Below are 27,426 nucleotides of genomic sequence, written 5' to 3'. Positions count from 1 at the left end.
TATCCATAAGCTATTACTGAATTGGAATTTTTGTGGGGAAAGGGTTCAGGTCTTCCTCCTCCACCCTCTTGTTGATATCACTCCAAGACTATATTTAGTATGGCATTATTTAATGATAGATGCCCAGCTTAATAACTTGCATACTCTACAGCATGAATGTAAAGGGTGACAGAAGGAACTCCCTTCTGTGCCACTGTTATATTAGATGACTAAGTAGTCACTCACTGTGTACACATGCAAGCTAAGATGTCACCGCACCAGTGTAGTAAAGCCACTTTACTGCTGTAGTTGCTTAGCAATGTTCCCTGGACATGACAGCCTGACAGTGACTGTGGAATAGGGAAAGAAACAAGTATTCACCGCCTTTACAGCCAAAGACTATCAATTTAACTAGAAAGTAGAGAGAAATGCTAATGAGCCAGGCATGTCAGTGCCAAGCTGAAATCTTAACCCTTGGAGCCCGAGGTAGGAGAATGGAACGTTCCGAACTAGACGTGCTACAGAGTGAGAGCCTGCTTCAAGAAAGAAAAAAGGAGAGCAAGAGAACCCTGCAACTCAAACCCAGGAACCACATCAGATGGGACAATAGGAAATGACAAACGAACGGTCTCACAATGGGGACATCCCTTGGTGGGAAATTCTGCACAAGGACCGAGGCACTGGAAGGAAGGAAGGCCTTGCGAGAAGCCTTGACAGAGGGCAGAAGGTGTGATGGTCCCTGCAGCCTGGATGGGATTCTGAGGTGCCACACTGAGCTGTGTCAGGCGCTGTACTGTACCGTGGAATCATCTCAGTCTCAGGGATGTCTTTCTTGAATGAAAGAACAGGAATACAGTCAGGGGAGATGCTGGAAAGAGGAAGGAGAGAGGCTGCTGGGTCATTCATCCATAGACTGGAGAAATTGGGGCTGGGGTCTAATTCCATCATGGTAATGGGGCCAGGAGAGGGCTGGGGAAAGGTGGACATCAAATGGGTCTTTGTACATCGCACATTGTCTAGCTTGCTCCATTACTGAGTTCAATTGCTAGTACTGGGAAGAAAGAGAGAGTATAGAGACAGGAGGAGAGGAAAGAAGAAAGAGAGAGGGAGGAAGGGAGGGAGGAAGGGAGTGAATGATGTAGAGAAAGAGAAAGGAAGGAGGAGAAATAATCAGAGATTATAAAACAATGTGTAAAGATTTGGCACAGGTTTTATGATTGGATAATTTTGCTGAACACAAAACCAAAAACCAAACCTAACCAAACCCAAACCCAAACCCAAACCAAAAATCAATCAATCAATCAATCAATCAATCAATCAATCAAACAAACAAACAACTGCAACAGTATTCTGTGAAAAATTGCGATGAATATGAATTGGTCAGAACCAGTAGATGGAACAACGAGCTGTGACCACGAGTTTGTAAAATCAGTGTGGTGTGTGCTGAGATTCGGTAGTCAGGTGATCACCAAAGATGGATGCAGAAGACATCAGGCACAAGAGGAAGTGTGGCTGAGAGGAAGTTGAAGTGTGAACACACAAAATACACTGGTCCATGGGGCCACTCGGTGTCAGATAAGATAAAGTGAGGGATGAATACAGACCAGAAGGCCCATCTGATACCCACCTCCCCATCCATCCCCTGGATCACTGTCTCATGTCTACACAAGGAGGTCTCTGTTCATCAGTGAGACTCAGAGGCTCTTGGCTGTGAAACTTACCTGGGCATTGTTATCACTAATCAAAGCTTTATACTTTGCATGAGAATGAAGTATTTAGATGCAGAGGCATAAGGCCCAGAACTATCAATGCATATTACAGAGTGAATATAGGGGTCTCTTATTTTGGTAAAGTGTACAGATCCAATCTTGAAGGTGATGCAGGATCCTGCAAGGTAGATAGGAGCAGACAGGAGGCAGGAGGACCACAGGTATCTACAAACCTGTGCCCTCCTGTGCACAGCGATCCTGTGTGCATTCTACAGAAGTCTGGGTTTGAGCCACTGACCCATCCTGCTTGGCCTAGATAGATGCTCAAGGGCAGGACTTGGTGCTCTGGGAAGGAGCCTCAGAGGGAGTAGTCAGGAGAGAAATGCTGGGTAGGAAGGAAAGGACACATTCTGTGTCGGCATAAGAAGAGTAAGGAGGCTGAGCATGTGCTCATAGGAGCGAAAGAGCAGAGACAGACACAGGGTGGTCTTGGGAGATGAGTGCGCTATGACCACACGGCCCTGGTGCTGGAAGGAGCCTTCCACATCCACACCCAGACCCGGGGCTGTGGGGCCACAGAACTGTGGAGTTTGTCAAGTACAGGTGTTCTGCTGAGCAGTGCCCAGAAGCCAGGATGGCCTGCCCATCCAAGTGAGTGGTTAGCCACGGATGCTTCTGGCGCAGCCCAACTCCAGGGTTTGTCTCTCTCCCAAGGGAGGTTGCATACCCGTTTCTAGGGAAACATGTTTGTCTTTAGTACTTTGACACTTCCACAGTGGGGACAAGAAATGAGGCAGTGTCATTGGAAATAAAAGTCATTTTGGAAGCTCTGTCACACAGGCTTCAAATAACAACTCTACTCGTAGCTTTTAAAATGTAATGCAATTGTTTAGGAAACATATTTACAGGCTACCGGAGGTCTCAAGAGACTGTAATCTCCCTTTTAGTATCTTGTCTTATGTTAACATGGCACATATTTTTGGTAAAAACAAAAAAAAAACATAAAAACAAAACAAACAAAATTAAAAAAAAAAAACAGAAAACAATTAAAAGGAAAAAAAAATTCATTGGCAAACTACCACCCAAAGACAATGATGATTAAAATTTTGGCACTTCCTCTTTTGGTTTGTAAGAATTTCTGTCTTGGATCTCACTCTGTAGACCAGGCTGGCCTTGAATTCAGAGATCCACCTACCTCTGCCTCCCGAGTGCTGGGGTTAAAGGCGTGTGCCACCAAGTCTGGCAACCTTTTAAGTTCATTTCCTAGAGTCAAAAATGATTGCTTTGTTTATGTAGCAAGATGTAGTCCAACTCTATATGTAAAGGTCTTTAGATGATTAATGTCCAAGTGGCTAGATTTTCAGTAAATCAGAGGACCCTTTGGAATGGACTAGGGGACTTATCCAATCAGCAGAGGATTTAGGAAAACAAAACAAAACAAAATTAAAACAAAACAAGTCCAAAACCTGGGTTGGGCTGCCCAAGCAAGAGAGAATCTAGTCTCCAGCCAGACTCTGGCCTTCAGACTCAAAGTGCGATATCATCTCTTCCTTGACCTCCATCCTACACCTGCCCTGTGGATTCAGACCTCAGCCTTTGAAGCACATCTGTCCCTGAACACCTCTCTCTGGACGCACACTCACCAGCTCCATGTGGTCCTTCCTGTCTCCCTGCGATGGTCCATGCTACTGAGTGGCAGGTTCTAGGCTCCCCAGCCTGAGCTGCTCTGCACAGGCGCTCAGTGTTGCAACCCCAGCCCTGCCTGCATAAGGTTGGGTCCTCTCAGGTCCACAAGGACAGGAAAGACACTTGCCTTTCTGAGTTCTTCCCAGGCAATCTTGAGGTGCACCCATAGACTTATTTGGGAGTAGGCAGAACCAGCTCCTGTCAGAGCCAGGAAAAAGCTGGTGACCCCAGGAAATTGACAATAAACAAACAAATCATAATTCCCCATTTTAATGAGGACTTGTATTTCTAATTCTTTATAATAAATAATAGTGAGAGATTCAACTTCTTCTTGGAGCTTCTGCTTTGCTTAAATAGTTGCTACAGTCTTATTGCTTCAGCAGGATCCAGAGAGACATTGAAGTGTGTAGTTTTAAAACATAGGTTACCAAATGGCTCAACGGGAGAGATCCTGAAAGTGGTTTTAATTCAAGTCAAAATGCTGACTTCACAAAACGATGCAATTATCAAAATTTCACTTTGTAAAACCACGCCTGGCCCTTTGTCAGTTTTAATTGAGTGTCTTGGTGTGGGTGCCTTACTAGTGGCTTTGCCTTTCACACTTCTTTCTGGCTTAGTTACATGATGATCTACAAAGTCAGTCCTCATATGTTTTTATTTTTTGGTAAATAAATACTTGAGTTGGTATGATTAGGTATCACACCCCACAGGAGACAGTGACCTCCGTAGATCCCTTTGTCTTCACCAGTCAAGAGAATTCCACATAGTGTCAGTTAGTGTCTTCTCACTGCTTCCAGTAGTGGGCTTACTGTCACTCTGACGGTCCCCTAATCTAGGAGATTTACCTTCTTTCCCTTCAACCCATTTCTCAGTGTCACCTCTGAAATCTTGAAGATTAGGCCTTCATCTGCCACCAGGTTGGGTATAGAAGTTCCATGGCCTCTGGCAGGCATCGTGATAACTGTGAAAACAGAGTATCTTACACTGAAGTAATGGCCACCTGGATCGCTTCCCTGTTTGACATCACACACACACACACACACACACACACACACACACACACACACACACANANANAGAGAGAGAGAGAGAGAGAGAGAGCGAGCTACCTGCCAGGCATCTTGGGATGAACACCCACAGGGATGGATCCCCTGGAGGAACAGACAAGTTACCTGTAGATGCAGACTAGCCAAAATGTGTTCACTGCATGACTGATGTTGCGGCAAACACATTCTGTAGCTGCGGGTGGTACAGGAGTGAGTAATTATGTCCCTGGATTCACTTAGCAATCAGAAGAAAGGAAGATTCCATGTAATGCATCTAATCAGATTTCCTTCCAATAGTGTTACAGAGAAAGAGGCAAGTACTAATTATATCTATATTTCTATTTGTAAAGGTAAGTGGAAGGAAGAACGATTAAGATTGTGTTTTCCCCAGGACTCATAGCTTGCCTTCATTCATTCATTCATTCATTCATTAACTCACTCACTCACTCATTTACTCACTCACTCATTCATTTCCTCAGTGAAAATGGAAAGCAAAATGAAAATTGCAGAAAATCGAGGAAAGAGAAACCTTGCTTGCCCGCATATCTGAGATCGGATAAAGATACATCCATAGGAAGTTTCACAGTCTTGAACATTTCACCAGAAATTAATCACTAGGCACTCACATCTGGCTGATGTACGAAATGTATAAGGATATATAAGGAATGAATCCACATGGGAAACTTAACAATGACAGAAGAAATGGATAAATCGGGAAACAAGAAAAGAGGAAAAAATTGGAAGTCCAGTCCAAGCTGGCTCTACGAGGTGGTCATGGGTCTACTGCTTCTGGCCTCTTCCTGCAAGGGCACTTTGCTTCTGAGGACAACCTCTGAGGCTGACAGTGTTATCTCACCTGGGAAGCAAGTGCAGAAGAATGTTCTAGGCTTCACTCTCAGGATAGGAGGATCTCTATGACCAGATGAATTGGCAATGAATTGGTTTCTGGAGGACAGATAATGTGTCCAAAGCTAAGTGGGTTAAAAGTTCAGAGAGTCCCAAGATACACTTTGGGACATGTGTTTATGGTTTTGTTTGTTTGTTCTGTTTTGTTTTTGTTTATTTATTTATTTTTTTGTTTTTCAAGACAGGGTCTCTCTCTCTCGCAATAGGCCTGGCTTTCCTGGAACTCAATCTGTAGATCAAGCTGGCCTCAAACTCAAAGACCCAGCTGCCTCTGCCTCCCAAGTGCTGGGATCAAAGGTGTTCACCACCACCACCACATGTTTCTAAGAAAGCATCCTGTTAGTGTTTTAAGGAAGACAGGCAGTACACCAAGGTGGGAATGTATCCCTGCCCCTCTCCCTTAGGACTTCACAGAGACAAGGTGCTAAACTGTCGATGTGTTAAGCAATGTGGAATAACTCCCAAGCTAGCCAGAGCTGTCTTCCCTTGCCCTGACAAAGATGAAAGATCTGGAGGTACACACGGCCCAGGAGAATTCCTTTGTTGTGTTGCCAAAGAGAACTGTGCAGGTGGTAAGTAGGTCAGCACTCTCAACAGCACGCCCAACTCTGTTTGCAATCATGAAAAGTCAGAGGCAGTGCCCCAGCAATAAGGTACTTAAATTACAGCCTATCTACTCACTGGATTCCTGTCAGGGTGATCCAGATTTTCAGGGCTGTGAGAGATGGCTGCTCATAGTTGTTGTCTACGTAGGATTCTGATCTTATGAGCTTCAGTTCCCAGTAATGCAATCTACAAACGCGTCATCACTACATGGCTAGAGAGAAGACTGTAGATGTAAGCCAAGGTCCTAATCAGCACTCTTTAAGGTAGAGGGATAACCCAGATCATTCAAGGATGATAGCCCTCCTAGATAGCCTGAAATCAGAAGGGGAAGGGGGGGTCAGGTGGGGAGCTAACCTGCGGTAACCGCCTGCAGGGATATGACGATCTCCACCTTAGATCTCAACAGCTTGACCAGAGGGAAAAATCAGCTTTTGACCGAGAGCCTCCAGTAAAGGGCGGCACACACTGATACCAGCAACAGTGCTGCCCAGTGACAGCCACATCAGGCACACGACCCCAGCCTTTTCTGACAGTGTTCTTTCTATGTTAAGTTGCTAACTTGGGAGCGTGTTTTCGTTGTAGTTGAAAGCTAATAAAATAGTCCAGAGAAAAACAGTGTATAGTACACATATGATCCCATCTTAATGTCATAATCCATGCCTAACTGTGCATGCTTGCATGCACATAAGAGTATCCAGGCAGTGGGATCTATGGAATGTGAGTTACTTGGGCACATTCTACTGCATGCAGTGCCCTTGTGCTAGGTTTTTGCCATGAGCATAACTAATTTTACATTTTAAACAACTGATTTAATAGTTCATTTGATTAGCTTCTAAAAGCTGGCCTCGATACCACACCGAGGGCTCATGCTTGGTGGAAGAACTCTCACGACCTGGGTTTTCCAGAGAGATCTCTTCCGGAGACTCTCTCACTATGACTAACATACAGGATAGATTTCTTATGCGGTCCTTTTGGATTGTTCCTACGTGACACAGTGGTGAGTCAGAAAAATGACATGTCTTGACAGACCATAGGTTTGAAGTATGTATTACACACTTGGGTTTGATGGTTAGAGACAGCAGTGGCTATAATCAGGGTTGGAACTCTGTTATTTTAAAAATGTTTAAATTACATTTATTTAGTTGCTTATTATTTTATGTGTGTGTTTGTGTGTATGCCAGCAGATGAATGGATAATGAAGTTGATGTACACATAAACAATGAAATCTTATTTAGCTGTTAAAAAAACAAACAAACATTAAAATTTCAGGTAAATGGACAGAGTTGGAAACTGTCATCTTTAATGGAGGTAACCCAGACCCCAAAAGGCAAATGTTGAGTGTTTTCTCTCACTTTTAAGATGTTATATTTGAATTTTTAGATGTGTTTGTTTGCTGGAATACTCATAAAGACTGGGAGGCTACTGAGGCGCCATGTGGGGGCTCTCAAGGGAGAGAAGATAAAATGCAGAAATGAAAGGAAACTAAGGGAACACAGGGTTAAAAGGGGTGTGGGAGGAGGTTAGAGGAGGGGCCATAGGGAGGGACAATTAACAAAAGACCTCTAGACCTAATCATTTGAAAAACAACACTGCAGAGGCTTCTGTCTACATATATACAAATACATGTGTCCATATATGAAAAAGCCTGAGTAGAGTCACCCTATAACAGTGTTCCTATTGGGAACCTCAGGATCGCACGTAGACGGCTCTGCATGAGGAATGGGTGGCATTTTTTCAAGCTGATGACCAGCGAGGTTCTGTCAACTCCCTCAGCATTCCAGGCTAATGCCATTGCTCTTGCTTACCCTCGAGAACTTGATGGTAAGACCTTATGGCTGAGGACACCATTGGCTTGAGTCGCCACCCATGAGGAAACCAAGCCTGTGCTCACCCTGTAGCTTCCACATTATTGGCTAGCCCTCATGGTTTTGTAAAGTGCTGTAGATGCTACCAGAGGAGAACAGGAAATGGGGGTCTAACAGTGATCCCTATAAGCTATAACAGTGACTGGCCTGACAATATGTGGTCACGGGTACAATACTGGCATGGTTATCGTAAAGGCAACCGATTACTTTCTGATTGGATTCAAGACCCGATTCACAAGATGACATGTATACCATTATCAGGCCAAGAATTTGTGACAGACAGCTCATAGGCACCAGAGGAGAGGCTACTATTATATCAAGTGGCCATAGCATTAATGAACTTCTAACATATTATTGTTATGTCCTTAGATGAATTCACCTCTCAAACCTTCTTATCTTTTAAAGGAAATGGCAGTGAACACAGCGGGGGGCAGAGGCCCACAGCTGATCAAGGTGCAGAGAATGAGACCAGGGAATGTCCGACAGTAAACAGGATATCTATTCGATGCTCCTTATCCAAAGGCTCAGGCATCTTTGCAAGAGAGGAAGCAGAAAGACGCTAACATCCAGAGGCAAAAGATTACTACAGCCCAACACGCCTTCCCAGACACAGCAGAGCAGTTGCATGCACAACTCACAGGGGTCGTGACAGCATACACAGGACCTATGTAAGCTCATGTTAAACCAACTCCAGGCATGAGGTGAGGAGGTAGGCGTGAAGTGCACCCCCTGCTGAGGAGCTGTTGGTAATTTTATAAACCCTGGGAGCAGAAGAAATTTTTTAAAGGGTGTGGTCTCTGATGATCAACCACATTCAGGCGAATGGCCACACACCTAGAGTACATGCATAGCACAAACTGGATTTAGTGGCTGTACTGGCATGTTTTGTGTCAACTTGACACAGCTGGAGTTACCACAGAGAAAGGAGCTTCAGTTGGGTTAGTGCCTCCATGAGATCCAGCTGTGGGGCATTTTCTCAGTTGGTGATCAAGGGGCGGGGGGAGAGCCCCTTGTGGGTGGTGCCATCCCTGGGCTGGTAGTCTTGGTTCTATAAGAGAGCAAGCTGAGCAAGCCAGGGGAAGCAAGCCAGTAAAGAACATCCCTCCATGGCCTCTGCATCAGCTCCTGCTTCCTGACCTGCTTGAGTTCCAGTCCTGATTTCCTTAAGCAATGAACAGCAATGTGAAAATGTAAGCTGAATAAACTTTTTCCTCCCCAACTTGCTTCCTGGTCATGATGTTTATGCAGGAATAGAAACCCTGACTAAGACAGTGGGTTTAGAATGACAAGGACACAAACTTGATGGGTGTGGAGAAAGGGCCTGGGTCTGGGAGGAGATGTGGAGGGGTGAATAGGATCAAACTACAATGTGTGACATTCTCAAGAAATTAGCACACTATTGTAAAAACTTAGTGAGTGAACACATGCATGCATGCATGTGCATCTATCCATCCATATAGGCGTGCTAACGTCATGGCATGAACACAGATGTCAGAGGACAACGTGCAGGAGTCTATTTTCTACTTCAATAATTAGGTTTCCAAGGACTGAACTGGGGCGTCAGGCTTGGCTGTAGGCACTCTTTACACCCGAAGCTGTCTTGCCAGCCCTCTTTTCTTGTGCTAGTGTTTTGGTGCAAGGTGCTAGGGATCAAACTCGGGGCCTCACATGTGAGCAGGAAGTACCACATCTGCAACCCGTGTCCAGCCTGTATATGCTTTTCCTTTTAAAAGTTGTGGTGTGTGTGTGTGTGTGGTGTGGATTCCTAATTATAACCCGCTTAGTTGGTATAATATTGTCTGCATATATGATTCCAGGACTGACCAACGGGTATTGGATAACAAATTGATTGTGCCCTTCCCTGGAGAAGACTGTTTCTCCTGCTCACAGCATCCTTAGCTGCCTGTATTCTTTGTGTAGGGTTGAGGCCTCCCCTGGGCTTCCCCTCAGCTCACTCTGGCTTGTGTATTTATTGTTCCTGCCCTGTTCAGCTCCTGCTTCCACAGTGACGTTATTGAGACTTTATGGCTGTAGCATCTGACATCGCTAGGAGACACCGTCACACAAGGAACTCTTTGACCCTTTGCTGTTATAATCCTTCCCCCTGTTCTTAAAGAATGAAGCCTGAACCTTTGGTGTGTGTGAACCTTTGGGGTTGTTGTAGATGTATTCATTGGGACTACAACTCTGTATTTTGATTGGTTATGGTTTTCTTTAATGGACGTCTATTGCAAATGGAAGTTTCCTTGACTGAGGGGTGAGCACTACACGTACAGGGTTAGACATGGGAGAAGGATGACACACCAAGTTGGTTTATGGGCATTCTGGGGCTTGAACTCAGGTCTTTATGCTTGCATAGCAAGGACTTCACTGACTGAGCTATAATATAGGCTCTTGGTTTTTGAATTAAACTTTAAGAATGTCCAACTGTCAGGAAAAAAGTATTAAAGTAGGACTGTAAGGTGCACACAAAAACTGAAGACATGTAGAAAGTGAACCATCTATAGATCTATAGAACAACTAACATAAGGCTAGAGCTATGCCAGAAGATCTATAGGACAACTAACATAAGGCTAGAGCTATGTATGCCAGGAGAATGCTCCTTACAACCAGGGACAAGACCCAGGCAGCACAGAGGCTCATCCCAAGATCCACACTCGGTGTCACCGATGCCAAGTGTGCCAAGTCCCGATGGCAGGGACCTGAGAGACATATGCCAAGTGCTCAGCCACCTCCCCAAATCCATGTCCCTGCTGGGGTCATCATGAGCTGTCTGGCACTGGAAAGCTGGACTCAGAGATGCAAACAGAACTGCATAGCTGGCAACAGATCCACACAGCCTGGCACTGAAATCCACCCTGGTCTCCAACAGAAATTATGAATCTGGAAGCTATCAGCTAGCCATGGAAACGGTGGGAGAGGAACCTTCCATCAGGGAGCATATGGCTTCCTGCTAATTGAAACATTGCCAGTTTGAGGTGTGTGATGTCTGGGGAGGCATCTGCTCCCTTGACTAATTGTACTGAGTGTAAGAAGCTGACAAAGTGTGCTTTGGCTGCATATTCTTCTCCTTTCCTGATGGCTGCTGTGGTCACTCATTCATGATGTGCCACCTCATAGGCGCCTCTAGGAACAGTTTATTTGTAAGGTTTACAAGCAATGGACCCTGCAGGCGATCCCTAAGTCTTTGCTTTTATACATTCAGTAATATGCTGAGTAATGGGTATAAGACCGCCATGGTGCAGAAGACAGTCCCTGTCTTCCCTAGTATGCGGAGTCATGGGAAGAGCAGAAGGTCGGTGTGCTGGTGAGCTGCAATTGCCAACTTGACATGATATAGGGTCACCTCAGGAGGGTGCCTCAATTGAAGAATTATCTAGATCATGTTTGCCTGTGGGCCTGACTATGGGGGACTGTCTTGTTTTGGTAGCTAAGTGAAATGGGAAGCCCCACTCTGAAGATGGGCAGCACCATATGGGCTGCCTCTCCCACCCCCAGAGTGACAGAAGAATGAGGAGAGGTAGCCAAGCAGAAGCAGAAGGCAAGCAAAGAAGGGTGCAAGGAAGCACTTGTCATCTCTGCCCTTGATCCTGGAGGTAGCACATCTGGCTACTTGAGATCCCCTAAATGATGGGATAGTGCTTGGAACTGTAAGCTTGGAACTATGAGACTTATGATTCAAGTGGCAGGGTTTCTGGGGTCTTCTGTGGCTGATCTAAAGAAGATTAAAAAAAAAACCCACAAGAGATAGGGTCTCACTTATGTCAGGCTGACCGAAAACTAGCTATGTAGCTGAAGATGACCTTGAACTTCTGACCTTGCTGCCTCCACCTCCTTCGTGCTGTGGCTACAGGTGTGTGCCACCATTGCCCCAGCTCATGTGATGCTGGAAATGGAAACCAGGACTTTGTGAATGGAAGTGAGCATTCTGTCAACAGAGCCACATTACCAGCTCCAGAAAGGGGACTTGAGAGCCCAAATGTGCACTGGAGACCCACACCAGGAAATGCAGGAAAGTCAAAGCTGTTGAAAGCATTAAATCTTAGAATCTTAAAACAAAAAGAATACAAATCAACAAACCTTAAGAGAAAAACTGTCCGGAGATAAAAGCAGAAATGAGCATGTTATAAATGTGGGAAATGTGAAGTGGTCCAAATACACTGTGGGACCTCAGAAAGAAAACGGAAGGGAGTAAGGCACAGGGACCTATTAAGTCCCCAGAGAGATTGACACTTCATCTTGCAGGGCAGAGCCAGCACCAGTGAGGAGTCTTTGCAAGGCTGATGTTCAATCTGGGATGAAACCCCGAGGCGTTCCTGGCAGTTCTTCCTGAGCTGATTCTCGGGTTTTTTTTTTTTTTTTTTGGTTTATTGTTTGTTTGTTTCTTTCTTTTATTTCATTGTGGAAAGTCTTCCTTTACTTTAATGCATGCAAAGTATTTTTTTCTGGGTCTAGGACAGAGTATGGCTAGTAGACTTTTTTTCTTTTAAACCTGCTAAAGCTTTCTCTTTCATGTCTTTTGCCTTGAAGAGACCGTGATAGAATGCTCGCTGTAATTTTTGCTTCTCTGTGTTCCATGTGGCGTTTTGTTTTACTCTGTATCTTTTGGTTTTTGATACAATGTGAAGGGGGGGGGGGTTGTACTGGCCTTGGTGGCCATCTTAGATTCTCACATCTGTAACCGGTTGAACCTCATTAGTTTGGGAGCCTCTCAATTGTTTACACAGGAGTCCCTCTGCCTCCCCACCTTTCTGAGTTCCCATACTGCGTTGGACCACTTCATGTCTCCCATGGTTCCGACATACTATTTCTGCCTTTATCCATAGGCAGTTTTCTCTTCAAGCTTGTTTGGTGATTTCTTTCTATCCTTTTTAAGATTCTATTTTCCTTTTTTTAAACCGGGTGTCTGTGTAGGTACGCGCACACGAGCGCAATTGCATGTGGAGTCAGGGTTAAACGTGATTGTTAACCTCCTGACCCGGGTGCCCAGAACCCAAAGTGAGACCTGGGTAAGAGCAAATCTTCTCTCTGAACTGCCGAGCCATCTCTCCAGCTCCTGGTTGGATGATTTTCCACACATATCCCAACTCAGGTCTTCATGCTTGTGCTCCAAGAGATTTAGTCACCGAGCCATCTCTGCTGCACTTTTTGTTCTCCTAAGTGACATTTATGGAACGGTGGTAAAAGCTGAGGTCAACGCTGCCCATACCTGGCGGTGGAAAAGCCTCCTGCTGTGTCTGGTGCTTGGTGCTAATCAATCGGAGAATCTGGCCAGAAACTGAGCTGGCAGAGTGCGCCTGCCATTCTCGAGGTATAGGCACCAGGTAGCCCATTCCTCTACCGAGAGCTGCCTAGTTGAGGTTTGTCTCCAGCAGTATGCTCGCTCACTGTAACCTCCTCAAGATGGGCACGCAGAAATTCCAAAGCTTCTTACAGGGACACACACAGTCAAACAGGACACTGCTGTATTCTTTTGTGTTTTTCTAATCTTTAGAAAACATTTCGGAATAAATTTTAGGTCTTTCAGTTCCAAATGTCATCTTCTCCAGAAAGAGTTACTTATTTAAAATTATCTGCTTTTGTATTATTTTCCCCCTTTTGATTCCTACAATGCCTTTATATGTTAAGAATACTGCTGTGTATTCGTACATGGAAATTTTTTTTTCTCCCAGGTTGTTATTGTTTAGCCTGGTGGCAGCACTTTTGGTCCGTTGGCTTCTTTGCTTTAGCCATGAATAAGTTTTTAATTTTATCAAAGTTAACTCAAATTGGCCAGTATCGTACAGCCTTTTCTCATGTAAAATGTTTCAAGATTTCTTATCCATTGTAAGGCTATAGAATGTATGTGTGTTTCTATATTAGGAAGTGTCCTCCAAAAGGGCAAAATTAAAAAAAAATAATAATTATGTGGTCATTTACTGAATTGGCTTCCACGTGGGGCTGGATAGCCCAACAATGCCTGCCTTAATGCTAGAGAGGTAGAGAACCAGGTTCATAAGCCAGGAAGTTCAGTAGGCTTACGGAAGTGCGGAACGCCTTGTAGCTGCAGGAAGAGAAGCCAGTATTGAATTCACAAGAGAGGCCAAGGAAGCTGGGGTCTGATGCCTGTGAAGAACTGCATCGGGGACAGAGGCACACCTGCTCAGAAAAGAAAGAAAAAGCAGCCTGCATTCTGTGCCCCCTCCCTGCCCTCCCAGGCCCTGTTTTCATCTGAGATGACTACAAGTTGCCACGCCCCTCAGGGGGAGGGGCTACCCTCCTGATCGCTGCAGCGCCTTGTGGCATTCCTCACTAGTCCTAGTCATGGCTCAGTTCAGTCCAGTTGGCCATGAAGACCAAAGCCTCACAGTACTCGCGTGTCCAAGAACACACAGCTGCGACATGAGGATTTTGAAGGCCACCAGAAGAGATCACCTTACCGTGAGTGTGAGTGTGGTTCTTCAGCAAGTCTTCCTTTCTCTACACATTTAAAGCGTCGCCTTCACCACTGACTGGCTCAGGCAGGTCCAACATTATTAGACTTTCGATTTTTAATTCAAGTAAGCAAAACAAAGCGAAAGGCTCAAATTAAATTATTAGGTCTACTTTTCATAACAACAGACTGGAATTGGCAATTCAAGTATCTCAATGCTAATACGTAAGCTAATTAAAAAGTGCAGTAAATTGAATTCAGTAGTAGCTTGGAATTCACATTTAAATTAATTGATAATAACTCTGCTCCGTGCTCCACACGCAGCAGGGGCAGCTGTACAGATGGGCAGGCCTCCATCAAGCCTTGGGCAGACATCCTGATCTGTGACTGGGGCAGCAGAGAGGCGTGTGCTCGGAGGAAGGAAGACAGCTGCAACTCTGAGAGCTCCAGCGCTTGGTGTTTGTTTAACTTCTCTTTGAGAAAGATGTTTTAGGATCATGCAGTGTTCTGGAGAGTGTATCTGGTAAAGCAAAAGTGCCTCTGTGAGCAATATGGCTACAATGTAACTCAGTGACGAAGGGACCGACTCTTTAATGATGAAGGACAAGACAGCTTTCAGCAGAATAATTCTGGTGTTCCAAGAGGTACTGCTTCGGACGCAGGATAGCTGCACAGAGGTGATTTTCTATTACACATGGCTCAAAAGGAGAACCGGTAACTGACAACCAGAGGGCCCAGCCTCCTTCAAGCCCCTAGGCTAGGCGTCTTTAACAGCCCGCTGACACCTTCTAGTTTATGGGATTGCACAGTGACCCAGGAAGTACCTGAGCACCAAAGGGTCCCTAGGGTGCAGGAGGCTGAAATGATGACGACTTAAGACACTTCCCCAGCTAACTGCTGATTCATCTCACCATCACAGTTGCTTTCTAAGGTGCTGCCAAAGGTAACCAAATGGTTTGTGCACTGAAGAGACTGGAATCTCACAGACATGGGCACATCCTTGTGCCTATTTTCACTCTTTGAACCAATTATGCATCTAGAATGTTTGTCAATCACCTCTGCTGGGAAATTTTATGGTGTGAAAAGGAAACAATACAGAGGGGCCTGCAGGACCCAGTTATTTACAATTATATCTTGAATGCAATTTTAGAATAATCAATTTCATCTGAAACAGGCTTTGAATATAAATAAGCTCCAGAATAAAAAAATAAAAAGATGATTTATTTAGGTGGCTTATTAGGAAACAAAAGCTTCAGTTAACTAAATTGGTTTCTCTGTCTGCTCCCACTGTAGCGTGGAGCACCCTCCTTCATACAGATGGCCCTACCCACGACCCAGTTGGACCTGCAGGTAAGCAGAGGAATGAGGTTAATTCAAATTGCATCAAGCACCTCTCTGTCCTTCAAGAAGGAAGTCTGCTCATATGATCTCCTCACCAGGCTGCATGGAGAGCTGCTCATGTAGCGCCCCCTGCAGGCTGCACTGGGGATTGCTCATATGGGCCTCCCTGGGTGCGTGGTTCCCCCAGTAATACTTTGCTGCAATTCCGTTTTTTAAATTTTTCCTCTATAAGCCAATGTTCACGAGTTATTGGGTCTATTGGGAGAAATTATGATAGTATTGCCCTGCTATTGTGAGTCCCAGGCTAGGTGGAGGGTTCATGAGTGCGCCTCCTCTGATCAGGCCACTGATGCTTCAGTGTGCATCACAGGGAGCAGCTCCAAGCCACACAGAGAGCACTGAACAGCTTGTCACCTGTTGCTGTCCTCTTACACAGCACAGGCATCTGGAAATGGGAATCAAGGAAGGTGCCATGCTCCCCGACACACTGGGCACGTCATCGGGGAAACCGCTGAGAGCTACTGGATTTCACATACTTCAATAGCTAATTTCCCAGGTGGGTTTTAGCTGTTTATATTTAAGAAGCTAAGCTTATCAATGAACAAACCTTTGAATGAATACACAATGTCTATTGATCTTATGTTCCTGGAACCAAACTGCTTTCTTTGCCCTTACAGAAATCTGTTGTCTAAGCATGTACTTACAAAGTGAGAGTCCACAGAAAAGCCCCTGTTCAGATATTTCCTCAGGCATTCACGTACACACACTGTCATGTGAATAGAAACATGTCCCTGTTAATGCAAATACTGGGGTGATGTGCCAGGTTCTGATGGAGATATAACAGATGGAGGATCAAGAGTTCAGGGTAACCTGGGCTACGTGAGGTCCTACCTTAACTATCCAACTTCTCAAAAAAAAAAATCCTAATCAGACACACAGATTGCCTGTCCTGGCTGGTTTTGTGTGTCAAGCTGGAGTTATCTAAAAGAAAGGAGCCTCCCTTGAGGAAATGCCTCTATGATATCTAGCTGTAGGGATGGCATTTTCTCAATTAGTGATCAAGGGGAGAGGACCCATCCATTTTGGGTGGTGGCCGTCCCTGGGATGGTAGTCTTGGGTTCTATAAAAAAGGAGACCTATCATGACTGCTCTCCAAAAGACCCAAAAAGCAGCTGAAAAAGTCAGATGCAGATATTTGCACCCAACCAATGGACAGAGCAGCTGACCCCTGTGGTTGAGTTAGGGGAGGCTGGAAGAAGCTAAGGAGGAGGGCAACCCTGTAGGAGGACCAGCAGTCTCAATTAGCCTGGACCCCAAGATCTCTCAAACTCTGGACCACCAACCAGGCAGCATAAGCCAGCTGATGGCTACCGTATCTGGGTTCAGTCAGAGAAGATGCACCTAACCCTCAAGAGACTGGAGAACCCAGGGAGTTTAGAGGTCTGGTGGGGTGAGAGGTGGGGTCATCCACTCCTGCCTCCAAGTCCCAGCCCTGTGTGAGTTCCTGTCCCGACTTCCTTTGGTGATGAACAGCAATGTGGAAGTGTAAGCTGAATAAAACCCTTTCCTCCCCAACTTGCTTCTTGGTCATGATGTTCTGTGCAGGAATAGAAACCCTGACTAAGACATGGCCCAAGCTTATTTCCATAATTATGAAATAAACAACCAAAGGTCTAATTGGCAATCCAATTGGTTATCTAACACCAAACGGTCAGCCCTTAAAATACACATACAACCAAGATTGTATAGACTGATCAGGTTGTACTTAAGGAACAATTAATGAGAAAAGACGACACAGTTTTGAAAGAGGAGAAGTGTATGGGAGGGTTTGTAGGGAGAAAAGGGAAGGAGATCATGGTATGATTATAATCTAATCCCACCAAGTTTATATATATATTATATATATATATATATGTGTGTGTGTGTGTGTATGTGTGTGTGTATAGATATAGATATAGATATATAGATATATAGATAGACAGTCTGGTAGTAAAAGTATCCTAAGATATCAATGAGAAGGAATGAGAAAACAGATGACATAGGCGCTAACATTGTCAGCTTAGATGCAAACTGAAGATCGTGTGCCACAGCTAAACAGCCACTGAAGAAGAAGGGGACAGAGATCAGGAGGGAAAAGACGTTGTCCTTACGTTTGGTGGTCTCCAAGTGGTCTTTGTATGATGGACTTCAGCAGCGGCTCTGGCCGGATGGCCACCGTTGGGGATGTTTTGGGGCTGGAGTCTGACTCCCCACTCTCCTCGTCACCCATGGCTTTTATGTAGCTGCCGCTCCTCATCCTACGGCATGGTATCTCCTCCTCTTTGCCGCCTGTGGGGTACGCACCCCAATCGTCCTGAGGCACCTGGGAGAGAACAGAGACAGCCCGTTTCAACCGTGCCCTCTGAGGGTGTGTCCTATGATTTCTTGGAGACATAGCTCCTTTGGCTGTTTATCATTTTAAGTCGCGGTCATGTAAGGGCTTGCTTTTCCCCAGCCTTCCAAATCCAGAAAGGGTCTCAGTACCAAGCCATTGATTTTTCCCATTGTAAAAGATAAACATTATGGGAAAAGTTGAGAAGGTACTGGGAGTGTAGATTTCCATTTGGAATCAAAGGTAAGTAAAGAAAACTGAAAAGAAGAAACAGAGGAGAAAATGACGGTGATACCAACGTCATTGCTCAGTGTCTTCCAGTGGTGAACGATAATAAAGGAGAAGAGAATTAATCCCCAAAGCAGAATCACATCACATACACAAAACACACGGAAGATGGAAAGAGACATCCCATCGGCTTATGCACACAGAGCTTCATATCACTACACACCATGCACTCTGAGGAAGACACAACTCAAAATTTTCCTGAGGTGTCCCGGCCTGAGGGTAGCCTTGATCACCACATCAGGAAGCTGGTCAGCATCCTGGCTCCTCCAATCAGCTACGTCTCACGGGAGTGAACATGATGTTTCTCAGAACAGCAGCCCGGCCCCCAACTCGGTACAGCTCCTAAGCAAGGCACTGGCTCAGTCTGTGCAATCCTGCCAGCAGCTCCGAAGGCTACTCAAGGGTGACCCTGGCTGGAGGAGAGGGTCTCAGATGCTGCTGGTGGAGGGGAGTGGTAAAACTATATACTTAAAAAGTTTCCAAAGTGGCATTTTCATTGTAAAACACTTCCATTTTCAGCAGCATTCTGAAATTGGCCTGAGAGGGATCCTGCATTCCTTTCAGCCTCAACCTCGAATGGAGCCAAGTGCTCTGGCCCTTCTGACAGAGACCCATATGGCTAATGGGATGGCAGGCTCTTTGGCAGCAGGTACCAATGTTCCTTCCTGAATAGTGTATGCTGTGCCTCTAGATCTGATGTCTTCCATGATATAGTCAGGAGTTCCTCTGCAGTCTCTCACTCTGTACCTCAGGCTGGTCAGGCAGGTCTTACGTTTGCCTACCAAGGAATAACACACCTCGCAAGGCCCACGAGGAAGGGTGTGGATTCAGATGCCTCTCCCCCAAATGAAGCCCACCAACTCTGCAGCAAGGCTCAACACTGTGAGATGCAGCTGTTGATCAAATGCTTAACAGATAATATGCTCTACACCTGAGCTGGGGTAGGTACTGCTTGTTGGTTGAGCGCTTTGGCATTTTAAATTCACAGCTCTAGAACACTCTTTGGTCAGGTCTGTGGAAGAACACAGGCCATGGTAAGATGGCTTGGTAAAATTTTAATGACCATGTTAAAGCACAGGCCACACTGAGCACACACAGCTGAGGTTTTAGGCAGTCTGACGTGGAAGCCAATGACATAGAGAGCTTGTATTCAGCATGTATTGGTATCGGCCCACCCATGGAAAAATCTTGATTTATACGAGACACCATGTCAGGGCCGGGCGTGGTGGCGCATGCCTTTAATCCCAGCACTCAGGAGGCAGAGNCAGGCAGATTTCTGAGTTCGGGGCCAGCCTGGTCTACAGAGTGAGTTCCAGGACAGCCAGGGCTATACAGAGAAACCCTGTCTCNAAAAACCAAAAAAAAAAAAAAAAAAAAAAAAAAACCCAAACGAGACACCATGTCCTGACAGCGGAGATCCCTCAGCACTAGAGAATTGTCACAGTATGTGTGCTGAATGGATGAACTCTTGGGGTGTCTGGCAACTCTTATCTGGGTGATTTCTTACCAAAGCCTCTTCAGTGACCACACAATGGAAATCCAGGCTGATGGAACACCATCTCTGTGGCTCTTACCAGATGACCAGTGTCCTTGTTTTTATGCAAAGATGTGCCAGTCCATTCATGATCTCCCGAGAGTCAGTCACTGGGACAAAGGAGGGAGTCAGGATGGTAGTTTGTCCTTGGGAACGGCTGCACATGGACTCTATTGGAATGTCAGAAGAACCTGTCCTTGGCTATAATAAGAGGGTAATGGATGAAGCACAGCCTGTTTTCTGGGCCATCCCCAAATGCCACAGATACAGTTAGCGATGAAGAAGCTGATTTAATCTATATAGTTCTGAAGGTTTAGAAGTCCAAAGGCATGGTGTTGGTAAGGGGCCTTTTGTGAGACAAGCAAGCCTTTCTTTCTCTGCTTCTGGACCACAAACTGTATTAAGCACATACTGTCCCTCATGGCCACCACCAGGACAACTGACTGCTCCAAAGGGCTACCTCTGCATCTATGAGCATGTGGCTGTGAGGGCTCACTTTCCAGCACACAGGAGGGGGAAACACAGGAACGGGGCAGACTTGCTTTAGTGTAGAAACACGGTGGCAAGGGGCTTAGTAAGCGTCAACAAAGAGAAAGGGGGACAGAGTTTTCAATCATTTTCTCATCTGTTTACATCTTCTAAGCTTTTCTAAGTCGTGTATTGGTTTTGCCAGAAACCCGTAAGTCACTACATTTCTGTGGAAGCGATGCACCCCGAAGGGGATGGATTACAGGCTGCTTAGGCTGAAAAGTTAGGGTGTCCACACAGGGTTCCAGGGAGAGCTGGTGACTGGTGGCCAGTACAGGCTCCTGGAGGGAGGCTCAGGGCCACTTAGTCTGAATCTGGCCAGCAGAGTGGTGCAGGCAGAATAAAGAGCATTAGGAGGGACAGGTGGCCAGCCTCTAGGCTGGACCAGAAAAGCCAGCATTCTTCATCTCTCAATGCGCATTCCAGGTGGTGGTCACAGGGAAGAGAGCAGAGGGGGAAGATGGTAGCTGCCTCCAAAGGAGAGGCTCACACTGTAGGGTTTACGGAGAATTTTATTTTATTTTATTTTAAGCCAAAAACATGTTTTCATAAAGAACAAGGTAAAGATTGTGGTTTTTTTTTCTTTCCCCAGCAGCCTACAAATTAACTAACAAATGAGACCAGCTTGTACGTTTCTGTTTCTGATTTGAGAAGCCAATTTCACAGCCTTTGACAGAAAGGAAAAAAATTAATTCAATACAGAAGGAGTGTAAAGCAACCGATTTCCAGAGCATATGCCTGGGCTATGAAAAGCCACCAAGTCTCAGTAAATAAACCTTCCCCTTATGGGGGAAAAAAAAACCCAAAACGTTAAAACCCGCAGCAGAACGCAGAGGAGTGGCCAAGTGTGCACCTGGCACTTGCATGGTGGCAGCTTCACAGCCTCGGGGAAACAAGCTAGAAGCTTCCAGCCACTGCAGAGCCAACCCCCTGCCTCCGCTCCGCCAAGGAAGGCAATCAGCTTCTCCGATTGCCAGCTCGCCGTGGTGAACAGCATTTATAATTTCTGTAAAAGGGGGACTCTCCTGAGATTGACATCTGCGTGCGCTGTGGCGCTGTACTTTAAGCATGGTTTAACACTGCAAACGCAAACATCTTCCTTTGCAACAGGCAAGGCACAGGGGAGAGGGGCTAGAATTTCATAATAACGTCCTTTTTAGGTAAACCAAAGGGACATGTCATCTAAAGCTGGGCTCTCTCAGGGAACATTTTCCTCTTTCCGTCAGCAACGTGTGTGTGTGTGTGTGTGTGTGTGTGTGTGTGTGTGTTTTAAACAAGTATCAAGTACATGAGCCACGGGGGAGAGTGACAGCTGGTCCCTGCATGCCGTGAACGGAGGGCAGATGAATGGCAAGAGATCTAAGTTGAACATCCCATGGAGTTACCAGTCTTTCCACAGACCCATCTGGGGAAATTCAATTCACGCAGGGGAGTTCTTTCACACACCCAGGGGTCCAAAGATGCTTGTTTTAAGGGAGCCGTGTGCACCACCAAGAAACAACTGCCTATATCCTGCACAAAACTGAGACAGTTTTCCTTGAGCCTTGCTATGCTTTGTATGAAAATCAGGCTTATTTGTCCTAGTTGGTAATTTTAATGAGCAATGGATTTTTTTTTCTAGAATATAACTACCATGTAAATCAAGGGAGTGAGAGAACACTGCTCAGTTGGCAATTTACCAGGAATTGTTTACCATTTCCAAATCCCCCAGGGTTGGCAGAGCCTTGCTGGAGTCTAAGTCCTCATTACAACAAGCCTGTGTTGGTCTAATTTGTAGCTCTCCAATTACTGAGACCCTTCACTCAGAAACAAATACCAGAGCACTTTATTCTGTGCAGATTTGCTAAGCCCCAACATTTTTTTTTTATTAAAATACTTTTACTTAAAAGTTACTTTCTTCATTTTCTTTTCTCTTACATTAGAGATCAGGCTGTGAACACATATTTATCTTTCTCCATGTCCTATATGCCCCACCACTCAATAATGTGTATTTAAATAGGTCATATGAGCTTCATTTTAGAATACTCAGAAAGATATCGAAAGTGTTTGTATAAAGGGATAGACAGTCTGGTGACTTTATGAAGAATTATAAGAAGAGTTGGTTCTCTACCAATGCTGCAACCGTTTAATATAGTTCCTCATGTTGGGGTACGCCCCAATCATAAAATTATTTTTATTGTTACTTCATAGCTATAATTTTTGCTATGGTTATGAAATGTAGTGTAAATATCTGTGTTTTCTGATGGTCTTAGGCAACCCTTGTAAAGAGTCCTTCAATCCCTCCCATGGGGGTTGTGACCCCCCACAGGTTGAGAACCCCTGTCAGAGCAGGAGCATAAGGGGTAGAGCTAGTATTAACTGTCTGCTTGACACAATCTAGAATCACTTGGAAGGGCAGTCTCAATTGAGTCATTGTTTTTACCAGGCTGTTTTGTTGGCACACCTATGAGGAATTGTTACTTAAGGTAGAAAGGCCTAGCCCACTGTGGGCAGCACCATTCCCTAGGCAGGTAGTTCTAGGCTGTATAAGAAGGCTAGTTAAGCACATAAGAATGCAGACAAGCCAGCAAGCAGCATTCCTTGCCTGTGAGTGAGCCCCTTGGTAGAGAAAGTAATGAATGGTCTAGCAAGTAGCCCTGCCTTTAGGTTCCTGTCTTGAGCTCTCACCCCGACTTCCCTCAGCAATGAGCTGTGACCTGGAAATGTAAGATGAAACAAACCCTTTCCTCTCCTACATTGCTTTTGGTCAGATTGTTTTACCACGGCAACATAAAGGAAGCTAGAACAGGCTGCCTGGATGTACCCCAAGGGCAAGGAACCTGGGGAATATGCAGCAAGAGCTCCGTGCAAAGGAACAAGAGGTTTTTGGATATAGATGGCAGAATGCAGGACATTTAGGGCTAGGAAGGGAGGCCTCTGGTACCTACTGACACTAAGAAACCATGTATAAAAAGATTAGCTATGAAGGGCAGCCTCAGACCCATGCCTGTGTTTCTTTCTACACCATGTTGTGAGCACTCAACTCTCATCTCCATGGATACACTGGAGCCTAAGTATGTGCAGAATCGATCCCTCTGGGATCTGGTTATCAGTTTCCTGCTCCAAAGTCATTCTGAGTCATTAGCTCTTGGCTAAATGGTCGATCCCTTCCCTTGGAGATGTCTGCCTCTGTCTGTCTCTCTGTGTGTGTCTGTCTTTCCATCTCTCCGTGTGTGTCTGTCTGCCTCTGTCTCTCTATCTCTCTCTGTTTGTATGTGTCCATCTCTGTCTCTGTCTCTCTGTTTCTGTTTCTATATCTGTCTGTTTCTCTGTCTCTCTGTATGTGTCTGTCTCTGTCTCTCCATCTCTGTCTCTCTGTTTCTGTCTCTATATCTGTCTGTTTCTCTGTCTCTCTGTCTGTGTCTGTCTCTGTCTCTCCATCTCTGTCTCTCTGTTTATATCTGTCTGCCTCTCTGTTTGTATCTGTTTGTCTCTCCTGTCTGCCTCTGTCTCTATTTTCTTCTGTCTGTCTGTCTCTCTTTCAATGCCTTTTCGGAGAGTCGTTTTCTGGGCCCTGTCACACATGAAACAAGGCCCACTGGAGTCTGCGTGGGTTGAAAGTATTCTTGAGAGAGTGTCTTGCAGCTCCACAGCTGCCAACACTGAGAGGGTTCGAGTGCTCAACATCCGTCAGCTCTTGCTCAGTGTTGGGGGACTCAAAGCAGCTTCTGTGGAAGACAAGGGACACGAGCCTGGTGGCGAAAAACGTAGGCAAACGGTCTCCTGTGACAAGAGGTCAGAGGTTCCAGGAGACACAGCTGAGGTCTCACATCTGTCCTTTGGGGATAGTGGGCCTTATGTAGCCTGCGTCAGATACCCAGGCGGCTCTCTGGAGAACAGGCAGGAAGACTATTGATATGGGTTCTACATGTCTGAGTCAAGAATGAGTTGGAGGCAGGTTCTCACATCCTTTTATGCATTAGGCTGTGCTGGGGGCTCCGTGGAGAATGTTCAGGAAGAATCTTTGATATGAGCCACATATCTCTGAGTCGAGGTTAAACGGTGGCGCTCGTGTCCCAGCCCTTTCTTACTAGGCCATGTGGGGACACTTGGCTTAAGGTAACCCTCTGCTTTGGGGCTTCGCTGCTTCCTTTTCATGTTGCCTGCCTTCCTCTCTAGGGATGCCTCTATTAGGTTAGTCAGACTTTTTTTTGGTTTTCTGGATTCTGGTTGCTTTGATACTGTGGTCATGATGGCCATAGAAATTAGTCCTTCTCAGGGCCTGTCAGGTCGTGCCGGCAGTAGGGCGCTTTCAAAAGCACCTTTCACAGCGAGTTCACAGAACCCGACTTTTCATCCCAGTTTCTCCCGTGGGCCTTATGCCAAGGCCACTGCCCTTCTGCTGCAGATGCCTAGGGACAGCACTTAGTGTTCAAACTGAACTCTGCTATCCTCTCTTGACCCTGCTTTGCCACTCCTTGCATGGAGACCATAAAGCTCATGGGGGAATTCTCTCCCACTGCCCCTGCCTGGCCCTGGTGGTACCCGTGTGGCGCTCGCAGATCCTGGGGTTTGTGAAAAAGAAGCTATCCTTATAGCTTAGTGTTATTTTTAGTGACGCTTATTAAGAATAAAACAAGAGAGGAGATGAAAATGAAATCTAAGATAATGAAGGACACGTTACACTTGGTAAGCCAGAAACACAAAGGCACACTATAAAATCTCACAAGCTGTGTTGGTGACAAATTGAGGAGCTTATGAGGACATGGATACATTTCTTAATACATGAATCTACCAACACCAAGCCATAAGGACATAGGAAACTTTAATAACCAAAAGCAAGAATTAAAAAAAAAAAAAAGGATCAAGCCAGCAGTAAACAGACTCAAACAAAGAAAAACAAAAGAAAACAAACAAAAGAATAAGAAAAACCCCCAATCTGGGACAAGATAGATTCAGCGCTGAATTTTACCAAACTTGTAAATAACAAGCATGGACTCTTCTCAAAGTGATCACAAAAGGCAAAGAGGAAACTTCATCCATTCTGTGAAGCCCAACGAGACGGGGCATAACCACAAAGGTTAACATTCCTGATGAAAACACAGAAACATTCTCAACATAATAGCAAGCCAGATTCAAGTGCATCTCAAGAGCTCATATAGCATAATCAAAGGCATTTATTTTCAAGAATACAAGGGTTGCTTACCATATACAAACCAACAATCCACTGCATACACAGAAGGCAGGGGAAACCATGTGACTGACTATCCCAAAAGACACAACTTCTACATCTCTTTGTGATAAATGTCAACCAGTTAAGTATAGGAAGAACACACCTGAACATAATAAAGACTAGTGACAGAGCCGGAGCTGACATCCTATGGAGCAGGGCAGAGGAAATGTTGAAGATGTTCCTTTAAGGTCTATAATAACGTAAGGTTTGTATGGCTACAGTTCGCATTCGGTACAGCACACAGTACTGAAGGTCTTAGAACCATTACATCAGAGAAGAAATGAAAGGTGTTTAACTAGGAAAAGTGACGTTACCCCTCTTTCTCCACGTGAAAAAGCCCTCAAGACCCCACCGAAAGCCTGACTGATATTGATTAGAACTGGTAAGTGAATTCAGTAAAGTTGCAGGATACAAAGCCAATGTGCGAAAAATCAGAAACACTGCTAGAAACCAATATAACCTTGCTAATAATGAAGCCAAGAAAGTGTTCCCATTCACAATACCTACAAGGAAGCAATACATCTAGGAATAAATTTAATGAAGGAAATGAGTATCCTCTAAAATGAAAATTAATAAGAGCCAGTGAAGGAATTTAAACAACCCCCTTCTCTCCCCTCCCTGCTGACATATGTGCATATACACAAATGAAAAGACCTGTTATGTTAATGGTTAGAACAATTAATATTTTCAAAGCATATATATGACCTCAAAATAAACAACACAAAGCAATAAGTACATTTAATGCAATCATCCACAGAATATCCATGTATTCTTCATTCAAATAGAAAGAAAAAGAGGTCTAAATTACAAGTTACTGGATAGTAAAAGCAATCTTGTGCAAAAATGAGCATTGATACATTGAAACACACACACACACACACACACACACACACACACAAAACAGCAGTAAACACAACAGCATGGTAATCTCATAAACTGACACACAAACCAGTGGAACAAATAGGGAAATGAGAAATCCAGGCTGGTAGCCTCCTGATTGTTGACAAAGGTGCAAATAACATATACCAGAGAAATGACAGAGAAGCAATCAGTGGCACCTAGAGAACTGGGTAGCCCCTGTGAGGAAGAATGAAGTTAGACCCCTGTCTTTCACCCTGTACAAAATAAACTCAAAACAGATCAAAGACCTAAAAGCAATATCTGAAACTCCCAACCTAGAGGAAAACACAGGGACACTTCAGGTGTCAGCATGAGAGATGATTTTTATATGACTCACGGAACTCCGGAAATAAGAGCAATAACAGCAAATGAGATTCTATGAAACTAAGAAGTTTCCAAACAGTAAAGGAAGCAATCAACGGAGTGAAAAAGCCACCCACTCGCTATCTGTGTGCTATCCACTGGGGTGGCTAAGATTGATGTTCAACTTGATGAAATCCAGAATCAACGGGGAGCCACACCTTCGGGCAGGTCCACGAGGGCATTTTCAGGATTGACTGGGCAGAGAAGACAGCCCTTCAGAGTGGCCAGCGCCTTCTCATGGTGACCCAGATGCAGAGAGTAAGAGCAAAGCTGGTGTGGCCACCTTCGCCTCTTGGCACTGAGTGCTTCTGCTCCACCAGCTGTTGCTGTCACTACCATTGGTGTCCCCAGTTGATGTCAGACTTCAGCTCCCTCAGCCTCCCAAGCAGTTCCTTGGCAATCCTGAAGATTCTCATCGCCAGATTAGAATAGCTGAGGCATCTGTCTCTGTGAACCCATCAGCTCATAGGTTCTCAGCTTCTTGAGTTGTCACCTCAATAGGTGGTCATTGTTGGACTGCCCAGCCCCCATCAGAGAAGCCAATCTAGTGGCTCCCAGTCTCCCAATAGGAGAACAATTTATTTCCTTCCCTTCCTTCCTTCCTTCCTTCCTTCCTTCCTTCCTTCCTTCCTTCCTTCCTTCCTTCCTCCCTCCCTCCCTTCCTTCCTCCCTCCTTCTCT

The 27,426-nt window shown here is 45.2% G+C and overlaps 1 protein-coding gene across 3 annotated transcripts in view; it reads right to left on the bottom strand.

Annotated features, from left to right (window-relative positions):
* Dlgap2 (DLG associated protein 2) overlaps nucleotides 1-27,426 on the bottom strand; it is a 724,183-nt gene that overhangs the window by 72,567 nt on the left and 624,190 nt on the right. For all 3 annotated transcript variants that reach the window (XM_021218882.1, XM_021218881.1, XM_029532253.1), the window contains one exon: nucleotides 17,701-17,912. In XM_021218882.1, the coding sequence (XP_021074541.1) occupies nucleotides 17,701-17,912 (212 nt within the window). The remainder of the gene's footprint in view (nucleotides 1-17,700; nucleotides 17,913-27,426) is intronic.

This window comes from Mus pahari, chromosome 19, assembly GCF_900095145.1.
Source record: "Mus pahari chromosome 19, PAHARI_EIJ_v1.1, whole genome shotgun sequence".
In the NCBI taxonomy this organism is placed as follows: Eukaryota; Metazoa; Chordata; class Mammalia; order Rodentia; family Muridae; genus Mus; species Mus pahari.
The sequence above is the reverse complement of the archived record's forward strand: the minus strand, read 5'-3'. Positions and strand labels throughout refer to the sequence as shown.